We start from the raw sequence: 14,113 nt of genomic DNA, 5'->3' as shown, positions 1-14,113 counted from the left end.
TATTTTTACCATCAAATTGCAGACATTTTTATACATGAATTTTCTTACCCTCGGAATGAACATGAACGATTTTTTTTTTTTAAGTAAAAAGTTACCTCTAAATTTAGCAAAAAACAGCAAATTTTCTTTACAACTTTTGCTGTCAAATTGACAGCAAATTTAAATATCAAATTACTGTCAATTTTCAGCTAAAATGACAATTAAGAAAATTGAAAAAAATTAACAGCAAATTTTCTTTATAAGTTTTGCTGTAAAATTGACAGCAAATTTTGATAATTTCAATTGTCAAATTACTGTCAAATTCAAATTAAAGTGATTAAATTCTTAGTTACTTTTTTTAGCGATGGTGGTGTCCAGGTAAGCTTTTGTTTGTAAATTTTCCAGCAGAGGCCTGACCGAGGAGTGTTTCGAGTGAATCTAAAGCGATAATAATAATGATAATCCAGAGTAAAAAAAAAACAGCAACGCTACTTGTCAAAGTGAACAATATCAGAAATACTCATCCAGGCCAGTGACATTTAATTCTGTCAACAAACAGCAACAACTCTTACAAAATAATTTATTTAAATTAAAAATGTTAACAATAACTGACGACTAACGTTAACCTTAAACTCAAAAATTTATTTATAAATAAAAATCAGTTTAATTGTTCGCTGGCTGTGAAAATAATATTTATTATAAATTTTTTAATGACATGGTGTCTTGTGACGAAACTAGAATAGAATTGGTACCGATTATCAAGGAAAATAATAACAGAAATGGTTGCAAAGAAGAAACTGTCACATTTGTTGAACAATACGTGAAAGATGTCAGAGATTTCAGTTCGCAGTATGGTAGTAACATAAGTATTTCATATACAGCTTATAATATTGCTGGTAATCCAAGTAAATTTCCTGACTATGGTGATTATCCGCAAGCTTTTGTTATGGTAAATTATTATTATTATTATTTTAAATTTATAAATTTAAAAATGAGCGCGTGTAGATGACAATAATTTTTTAAAATTTTTGAATTTTGTTTTTAAAAAAATTGAATACAAAGAAGCAAAAACTAAAAATATGCACATGTAGAGAATTTAATAAACTACATGTGCAATTTTTTCAAAAAATTTTTTTCTATAATTTATTAAAAAAAAAAAAAAAAAATCAAAAAATCATTAGACGTTGGTTAATCAGTATCATAATAAATTTTTATTTTCAAAGGAAAGTTTTTTCCTCAGTGTATTTGCCCCATTTAATAATAAGATAAATAATCAATGGTAATTAAAATAATAATTAATAAATTAATTACAAACAGAGGACTTATGGAAACTGGTGGGAAGAAGCACCATCACGATTGATTGATTTTATGCCCCAGAATAATGAGCCTATTGATAGTCATGACTATATTGGTACGTAACAATATCGTAATTATAATTAAGATTGTGCCATTAATTGTTTTATTTTTCTCTCTTTTATTATTAAAGATATCGAGTATCATAAAGAAGTCTACCCAATCAGGGTGTCGATTTACGAGACTTACAATCCTGGAAGTGTCATAAAAATATGGGCGCGAGATTCGTACGGTCAGTGGCTGCTGCTGTGGAGCGGGTTGCCGCAGAAGGTGTCGCCCAAGCCGCGGATATTTTCCCCGGCGCTAAAACTCTGTAATTTCAAAACGAAAATATTGAGACTGGAGTTCAACCACTCGCTGCTGGACTACTACACGGAACTGGACGCCGTGCTGCTGATCGGTACCACTGAGCTCATTCTCCCGCATGTCGGTTTCAAAAACCGTAATCTCAGTGCCTTGTTGAAACAATTAGGCGGTAATTGCAGTAGCAGTAATGAGGACTTGTGCAATTTGACACCGGATCATACGAAAGCGCACTGTGATTTATTGAAACTTAAAAATACTCTTCATAAGCATTGCGTTTTATACAAAAGGTAGTCATTTTTAAATAATTAATTAAATATTTTATTAATTGGCTGTTTGTTTTACAGTAAAATAATTGATAAGTTACCAAAAGGTACATTGTTATCGAAATTAGGATTAAATTGTCACTGCATACCGCCAATTGAAGAAGCTTTCAATAGTTTGCAACAATTTTTACAAGAAGATTTTCCAAAATTAATTAAAGACATCAATGTCTCTTCCCAATCTCTATCCGTCCATGCTGATAATTTTAATTCTAATAGTTCTGATGTTTGTGGAAATTTTTCTGTACTTCCGGTATATTTTTAAATTTTAATTTTTAATCTGACAATATTTTTTTTACTGAAAATTAAATGTTATTTATTTATTTCAGGATGAGACGGTACTAAAAATACTAAAAAATTTGGACTTGAAATCATTGTGCCGAATTTGTCGGGTGAATAAATATTTCAATGTAATTGCGCGGGACTCATTGCTTTATACAAGTTTAAATCTCAAGCCATACTGGAATTGTATTGACACGAGCGCACTTAATTTTATCACACCGCGATGTAAATATTTACAGCGGCTTGATCTGTCGTGGTGCGGCAACTACGACTCAATAACGTCGCACAATTTCATTGAATTTTTAAATTCATGCGGCAGTTTATTGACCCACTTGAGACTTAATTGCTGTCGTTTTGTTAACGATCATGTTGTCAGTGAAATTTCTCACGTCTGTAAAAATTTAAAAGGTAAAAAAAAAATTTTAGAATATTCTTAGACAGTACCTCCATTTTTTTTTTAAATTTTCAATGATAACTTTCCTAATCATATTAAAATTTTAATCGAATTTCGTTTAACTCCTAATTGATGTCAATTGTATATAATTTTTTTTTTTTTTTAAATTAATTGATAGACTTGAAATTCATCAGAAATTTAAAAAAAAAGGGGGGAGACTGTTTGAAAATGATCTTAATTAATAATTAACCTAACTAATGAATAAATTTTAAAATTTAGAATTATGTTTACGGAATTGTACATCAGTTACAACCCAAGGATTCGGTAATTTAAATAAATTACAAAATCTAGAGCGACTGGAGCTGTACAGAACGTCAATAGAAACCGGGGAGTTGTGTTCGATATTAAAAAATAATACTCAATTACGTCATTTAAATTTAGCTGGAGTTAATGACCGCTTGAACATGGACGAGGTCGCTCTGGAATTATCCAACTCGTGCAATTATTTAGAGAGTATTGATTGCTGGAAAGTACAAACCCTTACTCCGATAGGCGTACGCGCACTTACCCGTTGTACAAAGCTACGGGAAGTCGATTTCGGGTGGTGGTAAGTGGGCTTTGTAAAAAATATACTGACAGTTTGTATTCTAATTAATATTTTTTTAGCGGGGGAATGGGAGCTCCTGGTGATTCTCTGCGCACTTTTCTAACATGCTGCACATCTTTGGAAAAAGTATTTCTCTCAGCGCTAAGAGGCCTGACTGACCGAGACATCGAACCTCTGCTCCTGTGCCAGCGTCTCCAGCAGCTGGACATCCTGGGTGCTCGGTCGCTCACTTCCGATATTTGCTTACGCTTCTTGCTGTGCTGCCCCCAGCTCCGCATGATGGACCTGAGCTTCTGCGACGCCATCAGTGATACTAAAGTCCAGGAGTGGCGGCAACTTTATCCCCACGTTTCAATAAAACGCAGCTTCCAAGTCAGTTGTCGTGATATTCCGCGTAATTAATTTTTTACTCCACGTTGTAAATTTATTATTTTTTTTTTACTAATTTAACTCAGTTAAAATCATAGATTTTTAAATTTAGCTATAGTTATTTTATGTGTGATAATATTTTACTGTGTGATTTATGTACACGTATTTATTATAATAATAAACAATGATAATTAAATAAAAATTTTATAATTATAATAATTAATGGAATATAAATCAAATGTTTAAAAAAAAAATTATGACTGAATAAATTTTACAAAAAATTATTTAGCGCGAAATTTATTTCTCGATTTAAAACTAAAGTCTTTTAAACTTTTTACATCACTTTCATTTTTTGGGTTGCTCAAATAGTAACTCAGACGTTTTTGCATTTGCTCTTGACGATTCTCGTGTAATTTACGTCTGGGCACGTGACGTAACGCATGATTCCAATCGCGGGTAGTGTACAGGTCATTAAGAATGGCAACAACTTGGTTTATGGTCAATGATTTACCAGAACCACCACCAAAGCTCAGATATTTGTCGATGGGTAACTTGGCCATACGGAGACCTTCTCGTTTTGCTTTCGCCAGAGAACTGGGACTGCCGGCAATCTAAATAAATATTTAAATTAATAAATAAATAAATAAATGAGGAAAGCATGCAGTATGACTGATGTCTTCCTACAAAAAAATATAATTACTTTGTCAACGAGTGCTCCAACAATATAAATCGCCTCTGCATCAAAATTGTCTATAACCTGATTGCAATCTGGTGTCAAGTAGACCAACTTGTCTTTGGGAAACAAATCGAGGTACGATTTCTCGGTGACGTTTATCGGAAAATCAGGCTCGTACATCGTGGGTATGAAGCTGTAGAACTCCTCGTGTAGAAGACCTGTATGGTTGAAGTTACAGAAGTGGATGTCGAAGGGGTCATGGCACTCGCGGTTTGCTGCGAAGGCGAACATCAGTTGCTTGGCGCAGTTCTTAGTCTCAACTCGGGTCATTTTGTCTTCGTAACCGCAATCGATCACCAGTTTCGGGGCGTACATCATCGCGCGCATCAGCCGCCAATTGAACAGTTGGTTCATCGTGTTGTCGCGGATTCTTATGAACATGTTATTCCCTCCCAGCTTGTATTGCAAATGCACTGGAATTCCAGGATCTTTTAGGGACTCCATATTTTTAGCTTTTTCTTCGGCTTTGAGTCTACGTTTTTCTGCCGCATTTTTATCCTTCATCTCAAGGCCGAATAAAAATTCCAGGAAACGTCTGCGAAAATTTTAAAAAATTATTATTTATAAATTTACTGATAAATACCCAAGTTAATACTTACTTTCTTCTCTGACGTGAATTTATCAGGAGAAGTTCGACCCAATCACGAGGTTTTAAGTGACTGGGTACTAATTCCCCGCTCTGTCTCATGACTTCAATTTCAAGCTCCAAAATTTTGTAGTGTTTTTCATTTTCAGGATTTTTTAAAAATTCTTTCAGTCTCATTTCCGCTAATTCATCTTTTTTTTTTATACACGAAGCATCCGCGGGTTTTAATAATTCAGAAGGCTCTGGTGGTCCGACGCTGCCAAGTTTCTGTGACCCATAGGGTGCTGATGATGTAAAATTGTAGCGATAATTATTTTTAAATCCTTGTGAAGTAATTAAATTTTTAAATTCACTTGCCAATTTTATCAGCGGATAATTATTTCTTGGATTTAATAAATTACGCAACACGCGACTGTACATTATGAGAATTATTTATTTATTTTATAATTTATAAAAACGTGTTATTTTAGGTTACTTATAAAGACACCATTTTTTTTATCTTTTAGTTTATTTTAAAAGTTTGAATTTTTATTTTATTATTTATAATTAATTAGCGGCTTTATTTTTACGTAATTAATACATTTATTATTAATTAATTATGTTCATTAATTATTTTAATTAACTTTTTACTTTTACAAGCGATCACGACTACTGTATTTCTGTTTTTGACATGCGCAGCAAAAGCGCGCGAAAGTTGTAACTTTTGAATTCTTAAAGCGCGCCATCTTTACGCAAATTAATTTTTCAAATTTTATAATGACAGGGGTTAATTACTTTAATTACAATTAAGTGGCCGTTGATAAGAAATTTCAATTAATTTAAAAAAAAAAATAATTAATTGAATTATTTCAATGGATAAAAATAAATTACGACCTGACTTGCAGGGAATTATAAATAAATTTGTTGATCTGAGTGTTGTAAGTTTTTTTTTGTTAATTACAAATTACCTGGTAGTTTTTTTGTTTTTTTTTTGTGTGTAAAAATTTGAGGTTATTTTTTAGGAACATTGTGCGCTAAAAAAAAATCTAAATGCTCAAGAAGAAATCGTTAATTTGTTTAATATGAATGCGAATAAAGCGCAGGAGAGATTAGATAAATTAATTCCTGCTGTGGAGAAATATTATGAAAATAAAGAGAGACAAGTGCGAGATCTTAAAAGACAGAGTAAATATATATATTTATTTATTATCATATTTATTTTAATGTTTTTATTGACATGTTAATTGCAATTCAGTAAGAAATCTTGAAGATGAAAAAGAAATAATTCAATGCGACAAAACAATAATTGAAGAAAAACATCGAGAAGAAATGGAAAATTTAAATAAAAAATATCAAAATGAATTAATGAATTTAAAAAAAAAATATGATGAAGAAATAAATGAACTTAAAATTCTTATTGATTCGCAAAAAATTACGGTAGCTAATTATTATCATTACATTTATTAATTAATTTAAATTACAAAGTATTTTATTTTAGATAAAAAAATTAACAGAAGAAATAAAAAAAAATGGTGACTTTGTTCACCCGGCTTTGTATGAAACAATTACGGGTGGTAATAAAAAAAGGCCGAAAAATAAGAAAAAAACTGCTCAAGTATTTGAGTAAGTAATTATTTCTTAATTACAATTATAATTATATGTATTTTTAATTACCTGTTTTTTAATAGCTGGCCTAGTCTTGATATTGAACTGTCGCAGTCTAATAAAAATGATGAAACGGTTGTTGAGAAAAAAAAAAGAAGACTTTATACGCCCAGCGAAGAAGCGGTTGTTGATCTTGATTAAAATATTTATTTACAATCAATTATATCAGTGTAATCAAATTTGATAGCTATTTTATCAAGTATTTAGTAATTTTTTAAATTAAATTAAATTTATATATTAATTTTTTTTTATTCAAGTATAAAAAGTACAAATTTGTTAGGTGAGTAATTACTTTGGTCCATACCATTGTCCATTAATTAAAATAAAAATCTAAACTAATTATTATTTATAAAAATATAATTAAAAATTATTTACAATTATTTTTAATTAACATTAATTATTAATAAAAATTCTACATTTGTAAATTTACAGACAAATTTTTTCAGTAACGTGGGGAAGAAAAAAAATTGAGTAAAAAAATATTGAAGCTTTTATTACTAATTATAAACTTAAAAATGATTATTTAGTAATTTTACGTTGTAATGAATTCCAACTGTTTGTGTAATCAATTTTAAGATGACCGTAATTACTGAACCCGATATTAGACGGCTGTATTACTTCGAAGTAGCAATTTTCTTCGCCACCGCTAGTTGATTTACTTTTATTATTATCAACAGAATCGCGTCGGTTTGACGCGCTGTGATAAATATACTTCTCTCTGAAAATGATAAATTTAAAATTTAAATATATATATTTTTTTTAAATCACCCGTCATGCTTAATATACAAGTTTAGTTTTACTAAATATATAAATGAGTAGAATATGTAATTATTTATTATTATTCAACATCATTAATCAAATCAATTGACTTGCCTTCCATGTATACTTGTACGTGAAAGTTTTCTACGTCTCAACACCTCTTTCAACCGACGATCCTCGAATTGTTTAGCTTGCTCGAGGTCTGTAACATCAATCAGATTATTTAATTATCTTTAAAATATACAAATAAATTCAAATTTCAATTATTTTATTTTATTAATATTAATTATAAATTTATTATTATTATTTATTATTGTTAGTCTTCCTCAACTTTAACTTCTTAGTCTTCTTCATATTTTTCTTCTTCTTCCTCTATTTCTTCTTATTACTGCTAGCCTTCCTCAACTTTTACTTCTTACTCTTCTTCATCCTTTTCTTCTTTCTCCTCTATTTCTTCTTCAACTTTTCTTCTTCTTATTATAACTAGTCTTCTTCTACTTATTATTATTACTATTATTATTATGTATGGAATTTAAAGACATTAGTAATACTATTTATATATTATTTATTCCATTATAGTGCCAAGAAAATATATACGTCTACGCATCAAAAGATTTAACTTTCTCTATTTGGCAAATGATTATTTCTTTTTTATTTTTTAATGTAAAAAATATGATAATACATCCATATATACACAAACTTCATATACTCTCTATAACATATATTTATCACCAAGTATTCAAAACAAATTAATAATAATTAATAAACTTCTTATAGAATAATGTCCAGTGTGAAGAATGTTGGCAGCGCCAGCCTTAGGCGAGTGAAGCCAACGTACGAGTGTCGTATTCCAGTACATAAATATATACTGGACAATTTATTATATTGTTAACTAGATTGTTGCAAAAAATAATTAATGGATTAAGTTAAAATTTCAAACAAAAAAAAATGAAGAAATATGAGACGTTTGCTCAGAATTAAAAATTAAAATTAAATAATTTTTAGCCTGACTAAGAACAATCGTTATAAATTTTCCGGAAGTCAATTATGCATATATTTTAACACGTAGACATAAAATATGGTATGGAGTATATACATGTTATAGGATATCTATATAAGTGAAGAAAATAATTCAGGTACGTGAGCATAATAATTTGCGCAACATGCAATGCTTGAATAAAAAATTATACGTCAATTGATTTAACGTAATACGTTGACGATGAAAAAAAAAAAAACATTTATGAGATAATACTAGGTCAATGCAATCTTTAGTAATAAGTCGCTTATTTTTTCTTCGACGTACGCACGCCATATAAGATATTGGTTGCAACGAAATATATCTTCGCCTCTGGGTATTTTCGTAATTTTTTAAAAATAGCCCATGTTATTTTTACAATTAATCAATTGATAAATTTATCCGAGCAAAATATATATATATTTTTTTAAATTAAGTAATTAACTTTATTGTTAAATTAATTAACGACTCCATTCATAAAATAAAGTAATGAAGGTCACGAAACGTTAGAGGAAAGTCTTGGAGATAGAAATCAGACCTTGCTAAAAAAAAAGCCTATCCTGTCACTGCTAGAATAAGTTGTAGAGTACGTACATTATTATTTTGCTTTTATATTTATTTAAGCTCCGCTGCTTCTGCTAACAAGTCCTCCACCCACATAAATACGTAATTTCTACGTACGGAGAATAATTATAAAATACTAAGTGTCTGCGCACCTTGCAAATTATTTAAGCAATTAAATAATATTGCCTACTTTTTTTTTTAATATTTTTTGCACAAGTGCAAACGCCTACATATATAACAAAAAAAAATTAATATTGAAATTTTTAAATCTGTCTCTTAGTTCTGCGCAACGCCGGGATCGAACCTAAGACCTTCAATGTTTTGACAAAACCCGAGAATTGGGACCGAAAAATGGATTCAGCACCCCAGTACCCATCTTACAGCGCTGAGATTTTTAAATTTGATAAGGAATTTGTTGCATTTAATTGCTGAGCGTCGGGATCGAACCCATGTCCTCTAGTGTCAATGATTATTTGTGATTAATTTGCTAGTTGATGTCGATGTCCATAATTGAAGAAGAATAAAAATACTTGTCATCGGAAAAATAATTAATAAATAAAATTACACTGTCATGTTAATAAGAAAGTGGTAAAAAGTATTATATAAAATAATAATTAAAGAGGAACAAGTTGTATACATCCGTGTCGGAATAAATCGCGAAATCGATTTAAGATGAGAGTGAAATTGATAATCACGAGATCATTAGTGACATTTTTATTTTTTTATAAAAATCCTTTCTACTCTCACGAGATCAATAAATTTCTCTTATTTTATATTTTAAATAATTTATCATTTATAGATTTTTATTGTTTTCATATTTTTATTACATGATTATTTATTTAATAGTCGAGTCGTGTTAAAATTCAGTGGCTTTTATGGCTAAATAAATTAAAACACCCCAGGCATGGGAATTAATTGATTTTCGATAGTACATGTGTGGAATTGCTTTATTATCATTATTATTATTATCTCGAAACGTTTTACGTGCAATTCTGTTTTAATTTCGACTTCTGTGAAAGTGAATGGGTCCATATGATGTGTTATGTTGGCTTTTAATAGAATAACACATTAATTTATTGTTTTTTATCACGAGGAAATAAATCACTTGTAGGAAATTATTTTTCTTTTATGACATACCTCTATATATATAAATATATACATACATATTAAATATCATACTGTATAAATATTAAATATGATTTATTTTAAGTAAAAAAAAAATTTCAAAAGTAGATTTAAATTAAAAAAAATTTTTTTTTGAAAATTTAATTTTCTAAAATTCATTTAATTTTTTTCGTGATCTTTTAAATATTAGAATTTTTTTTTTTATCAAGAAAGCATGATAAATAATCACGCACTCTTCCTCATCTCTTATTCATACAATTTATATATATATATATATCTGTAGCAATTTACTATTTTATTTTTTATTATTGTTCATAACAAATCGAAAGTTATTTACACTAGATCCAATTATTATAAAATATATATAAATATTATCTTCATATACCACGTGAATGATAAATTTCACTTGAATTCCTAATTTAAAAAGTAATTACTAATCTATAAAAATAAATAAATAAAATATTGTCAATTGGTGCGTGAGAATTTAATCTAGTCAAAGTTGTAAACAAAGATAAGTACAAAAGATAGTAGACTACTTCAAGTACCGAATAATTATTCATGTTCCAGCGATTGAAAGGAATATATAATAAACGGAAGTACTCGCTTCCTTTTACACTTGATGGCGGGTCATTGGAACCGATCCAACTGTTTACATTTTACCTTTAGTTTTATTTTTCTATCTTGCGCGATAAATATCTATGTCTATATAAATATATAAACATATAAGCGAAGAGAAAACTCGACCGTGAAAAACCAGACAAGTATCTATATCTTCTGAACTTTCTTTGCTGGACCTTTTAAAGGGTTCGCACTTTAAATTAATTGTATATTTGTTTTTTTGCCGCCGCGCGAATTCTAAATGAAAGCGAGACGCTTGGAGGTGAAGTGCAAATAAAATATAAAAAGTAAACAATTGTGGGAATTATTTTTTTTTTAGTTTATAAGATAAGACAATGGGGTAATTATAATATATAGAATATAAAAAATAATTGAGGGAAATATTTAAAATAATTTTTTAAATATTTCCCGGGCTTTTAAATTTGAATTTGAGGCGATTTTGTATGGATTATTAATAAAGAGGTTTATGTATGCATATGTGTATGTATATAATCATATATAATATGAAAAAAATAGGATATATTATTTATGATTGTTTGTGAAAGCACATTGCTCTTAATATGATATGATTATGGCGAATTGATACGGTTGGTGTAGCCTTCAAGACCGGCAGTTTACTTTTAAATGAAACTCGTCCAACCAAATGATGATAATCAAAAAATCACGTGATTACGATATCATACAACATGTGGACGTTAAAACTTTCTACGGGCTATATATATTTTATATGTTTATATATATATTTATGGGGATTGTTGCTATTGGAGAGCGAAATTTATTTGAAAATATGCAGGAGTATCGGTATTTGAAATATTTCAAATTCTAATGGAGTAATGGAAATTTAATGGATTTGAAAATTAATAGAGTGATATGACAAATTAGTGAGTCTGTAAAAAGGAAGAAAAATTTGAAATTTTTAAGTAATGGAAAAAATATAGATTCGATAATGGAGTAATGGATTTTTTGAAAAATCAATGGAGTGATAAGTGGAGTTAATGGATTTATAAAGAAAGGAAATGGATAAAAAATTTAATTAATGGATTAATGGATAATGAAAAAACTAATGGAATAATGGATAATTCTAATTAATGGAAAACTACTGATATAGTAATGGAGTAATAGATTTTTTAAACCAATGGAAAAATGGATTAGTCGAATTAATGGATTTATAATTAAAAATAGACATGAATGAAAAATTTTAAATTAATAAATAATGGAAAATTAATGGAATGGAAAATTTTTAAAATGATTGACAATTATAAATTTTTTGATAAAGACATTAATAGAACAATGAATAATTAAAATTAATTAATTAATGGATCAATGTTAACTAATGGAAAAAATTCATGAATAAAAAACTATCATTCACAATTAATTTGCATTAGTTTATTTATAAAATATAATTATTATTATTGTTATCTTGACCTCAGGGTATAATTTGTGATGTAATATTTCCCAGGATATTATAGTCCTGTAATTCAAACAAACGGTCTCATTGCTGTTAATAAAAAAAGAAAAAAAAAAACGGTATTGTCTTTAACTTGATTCAAATCACAATTCAATTGCTACACGGAGTAATCAAGAGCGCGAGAGACTTGCGTGATCAGATGCTTTATATTTAGCATTAGCTCGTTAAGAAATCCAACAAGCTCGCAAACCATCTCGATTGGTTCCCATATAATACAATAATACAGATTTATATCGTTATCATTATCATTATTAATGTTGTTGCTATTCTGCTACTGCGACTACTGTCAGAAGTTGATGCTAATGCTACTATAACTTCTTACTACTCCACTATTATTATTCCACATACTGTTCTGTGTCACGTTAATATTCAACTGAACTAGCAGTAAAAAATAACATTTTCCCATGATATTATTTATGGTAATAAAATTTTTTACCGAATTTTAACTTGGGAATAATTGTTATACTTTTTGTTAAATAATCCAGGTTTTTATTCCCGCGAAAAAATTCAAAATTCAAATTCTTAATAAAAATTTTGTCATTTCCCGCTTTCTCTCATAATTGAACAAAAACAATAATTGAATTATTAAATAAATTTGATGTTTTTTGTTTAGGTCGTCAGCTAGTGAGTAAATAAAAGACACCCACGTCTATATTTTTTTTTATAATTTAAACGTAGGCGACGGTCAAGGTACACATCCTACTAAACACTAGATATATATTTTTAGTCTGCGGAGCTACTAAATAATATGAACATTTTCTGGGATATATATTAATTAGAGAATTAATTAAAGATAAGAGATAATTACACAGAAAAAAAAAATTTTTTTGGCGCGAAAATTTTTTTTTTGGTATAAAAATAAACTTACCGGTGAGTGGTGCGTAAACTGGTGCAGCATAACGCGGGTCATCTTCATAAATTGGTTGATAATGTGAATTATTTATTTTTGAAGGTCCAAAATATATTTCTTCAACGGAAGCTGGTGGTAAATAACCAGGCTCACGTGATAATTCTTTTGCATACCTTAATAATTAAATTATTAGTATTATTATTTTTAATTAGTAATTTAAATATAATTATTCAAATTACCAATATTCATTTTCAGGTTCGCGACGTTGCGATACGCGGCTGTAAGAAGTCTGTGGAACTTGATGATGATGATGATGATGATGTTTTTGATGATTTCCAGGAGTTGCGATACTGTGGCGACGTAAATACGCGTAATTTTCTAGATCCCAGGGATCGACGTACTGGCGCGCACTGCCCGCGTCACCAGAACTTGATGATCTTTGGGAATCTATTGAGTTCCAATAAATTGAAGAAGCTGCCGGCATTTTATTATTTCAAATTCAAATATTTTAAATAAAAATTGTTTGAATTCTTAATAATTTTAATTGAACTGTAAAATTATTTTAACTCATTTTAATTAAATATTTTTTTTCTGAATAAAATATAAGACACTTGAGCATTGATGAGCTTAAATAGATTATTTCGCAACACGCAAGTACACTCGCTCGAGTACTTCGAGACACTGACAATTTCTTCAGCAGGTGAAACCATAAGTTTCACACGAGTCGACTTCCCCCTCTCGTGTACGCCAACACATGAAAATATATTAATAAAATTTATTCTGCTTATTGATGATTAATTTTTATTTTTTTACAGCCTGTAAATTAAGATATTTAAAAAAAAAAAATATTTAGTTATTATGCATATTAATTTTATTTTTTATTATTAAACTTTCGTACAATTAAAATAGAAATAAATTTATAATTATTCTTTATTCTAGTTTTTATCATACACATCAAGATTACAAAAGACTTTTTACGGTATCCAGTAATTTCGAGTAAAAAATTTTAAAAATTAAGTTGACTACATTTTTTTTATTGTTGATTAATAAAACGATTGATAAAAAAATTTTCGTTCTAACTGACAAATAATAAAAAATTTTTTAATAATTATCGTTCAAGTATTAATTATCATCATTA

General features: G+C 28.7%; 3 protein-coding genes and 1 long non-coding RNA gene across 4 annotated transcripts; 2 read left to right on the top strand and 2 right to left on the bottom strand.

Annotated features, from left to right (window-relative positions):
• Positions 1-374: 374 nt before the first annotated feature.
• LOC103578220 (F-box/LRR-repeat protein 4) lies at positions 375-3,643 on the top strand. The gene is made up of 7 exons (XM_008559224.3): positions 375-928; positions 1,297-1,390; positions 1,466-1,925; positions 1,983-2,211; positions 2,288-2,648; positions 2,914-3,241; positions 3,301-3,643. Exons 1-7 carry the CDS (start codon positions 695-697, stop codon positions 3,641-3,643), a joined length of 2,049 nt encoding a protein of 682 aa, XP_008557446.1. The 5' UTR covers positions 375-694.
• Positions 3,644-3,727: 84 nt separating this feature from the next.
• LOC103578222 (mitochondrial ribonuclease P protein 1 homolog) lies at positions 3,728-5,606 on the bottom strand. Its single transcript, XM_008559226.3, has 3 exons — positions 4,946-5,606; positions 4,311-4,881; positions 3,728-4,221 (listed from the first exon to the last, which is right to left on the bottom strand). Exons 1-3 carry the CDS (start codon positions 5,350-5,352, stop codon positions 3,892-3,894), a joined length of 1,308 nt encoding a protein of 435 aa, XP_008557448.1. The 5' UTR covers positions 5,353-5,606; the 3' UTR covers positions 3,728-3,891.
• Positions 5,607-5,710: 104 nt separating this feature from the next.
• Positions 5,711-6,995, top strand: LOC103578223 (uncharacterized). Its single transcript, XR_001345368.2, has 5 exons — positions 5,711-5,849; positions 5,934-6,096; positions 6,167-6,348; positions 6,410-6,534; positions 6,600-6,995. It is a non-coding gene; the product is annotated as an uncharacterized LOC103578223 (long non-coding RNA).
• A 53-nt stretch (positions 6,996-7,048) lies between these two features.
• LOC103578226 (uncharacterized) lies at positions 7,049-13,637 on the bottom strand. Its single transcript, XM_053741738.1, has 4 exons — positions 13,215-13,637; positions 12,994-13,148; positions 7,443-7,537; positions 7,049-7,314 (listed from the first exon to the last, which is right to left on the bottom strand). Exons 1-4 carry the CDS (start codon positions 13,457-13,459, stop codon positions 7,096-7,098), a joined length of 714 nt encoding a protein of 237 aa, XP_053597713.1. The 5' UTR covers positions 13,460-13,637; the 3' UTR covers positions 7,049-7,095.
• Positions 13,638-14,113: the final 476 nt, after the last annotated feature.

Source organism: Microplitis demolitor, chromosome 9 (assembly GCF_026212275.2).
Source record: "Microplitis demolitor isolate Queensland-Clemson2020A chromosome 9, iyMicDemo2.1a, whole genome shotgun sequence".
Classification (NCBI taxonomy): domain Eukaryota; kingdom Metazoa; phylum Arthropoda; class Insecta; order Hymenoptera; family Braconidae; genus Microplitis; species Microplitis demolitor.
This window is presented reverse-complemented; position numbering and strand designations above follow the sequence as displayed.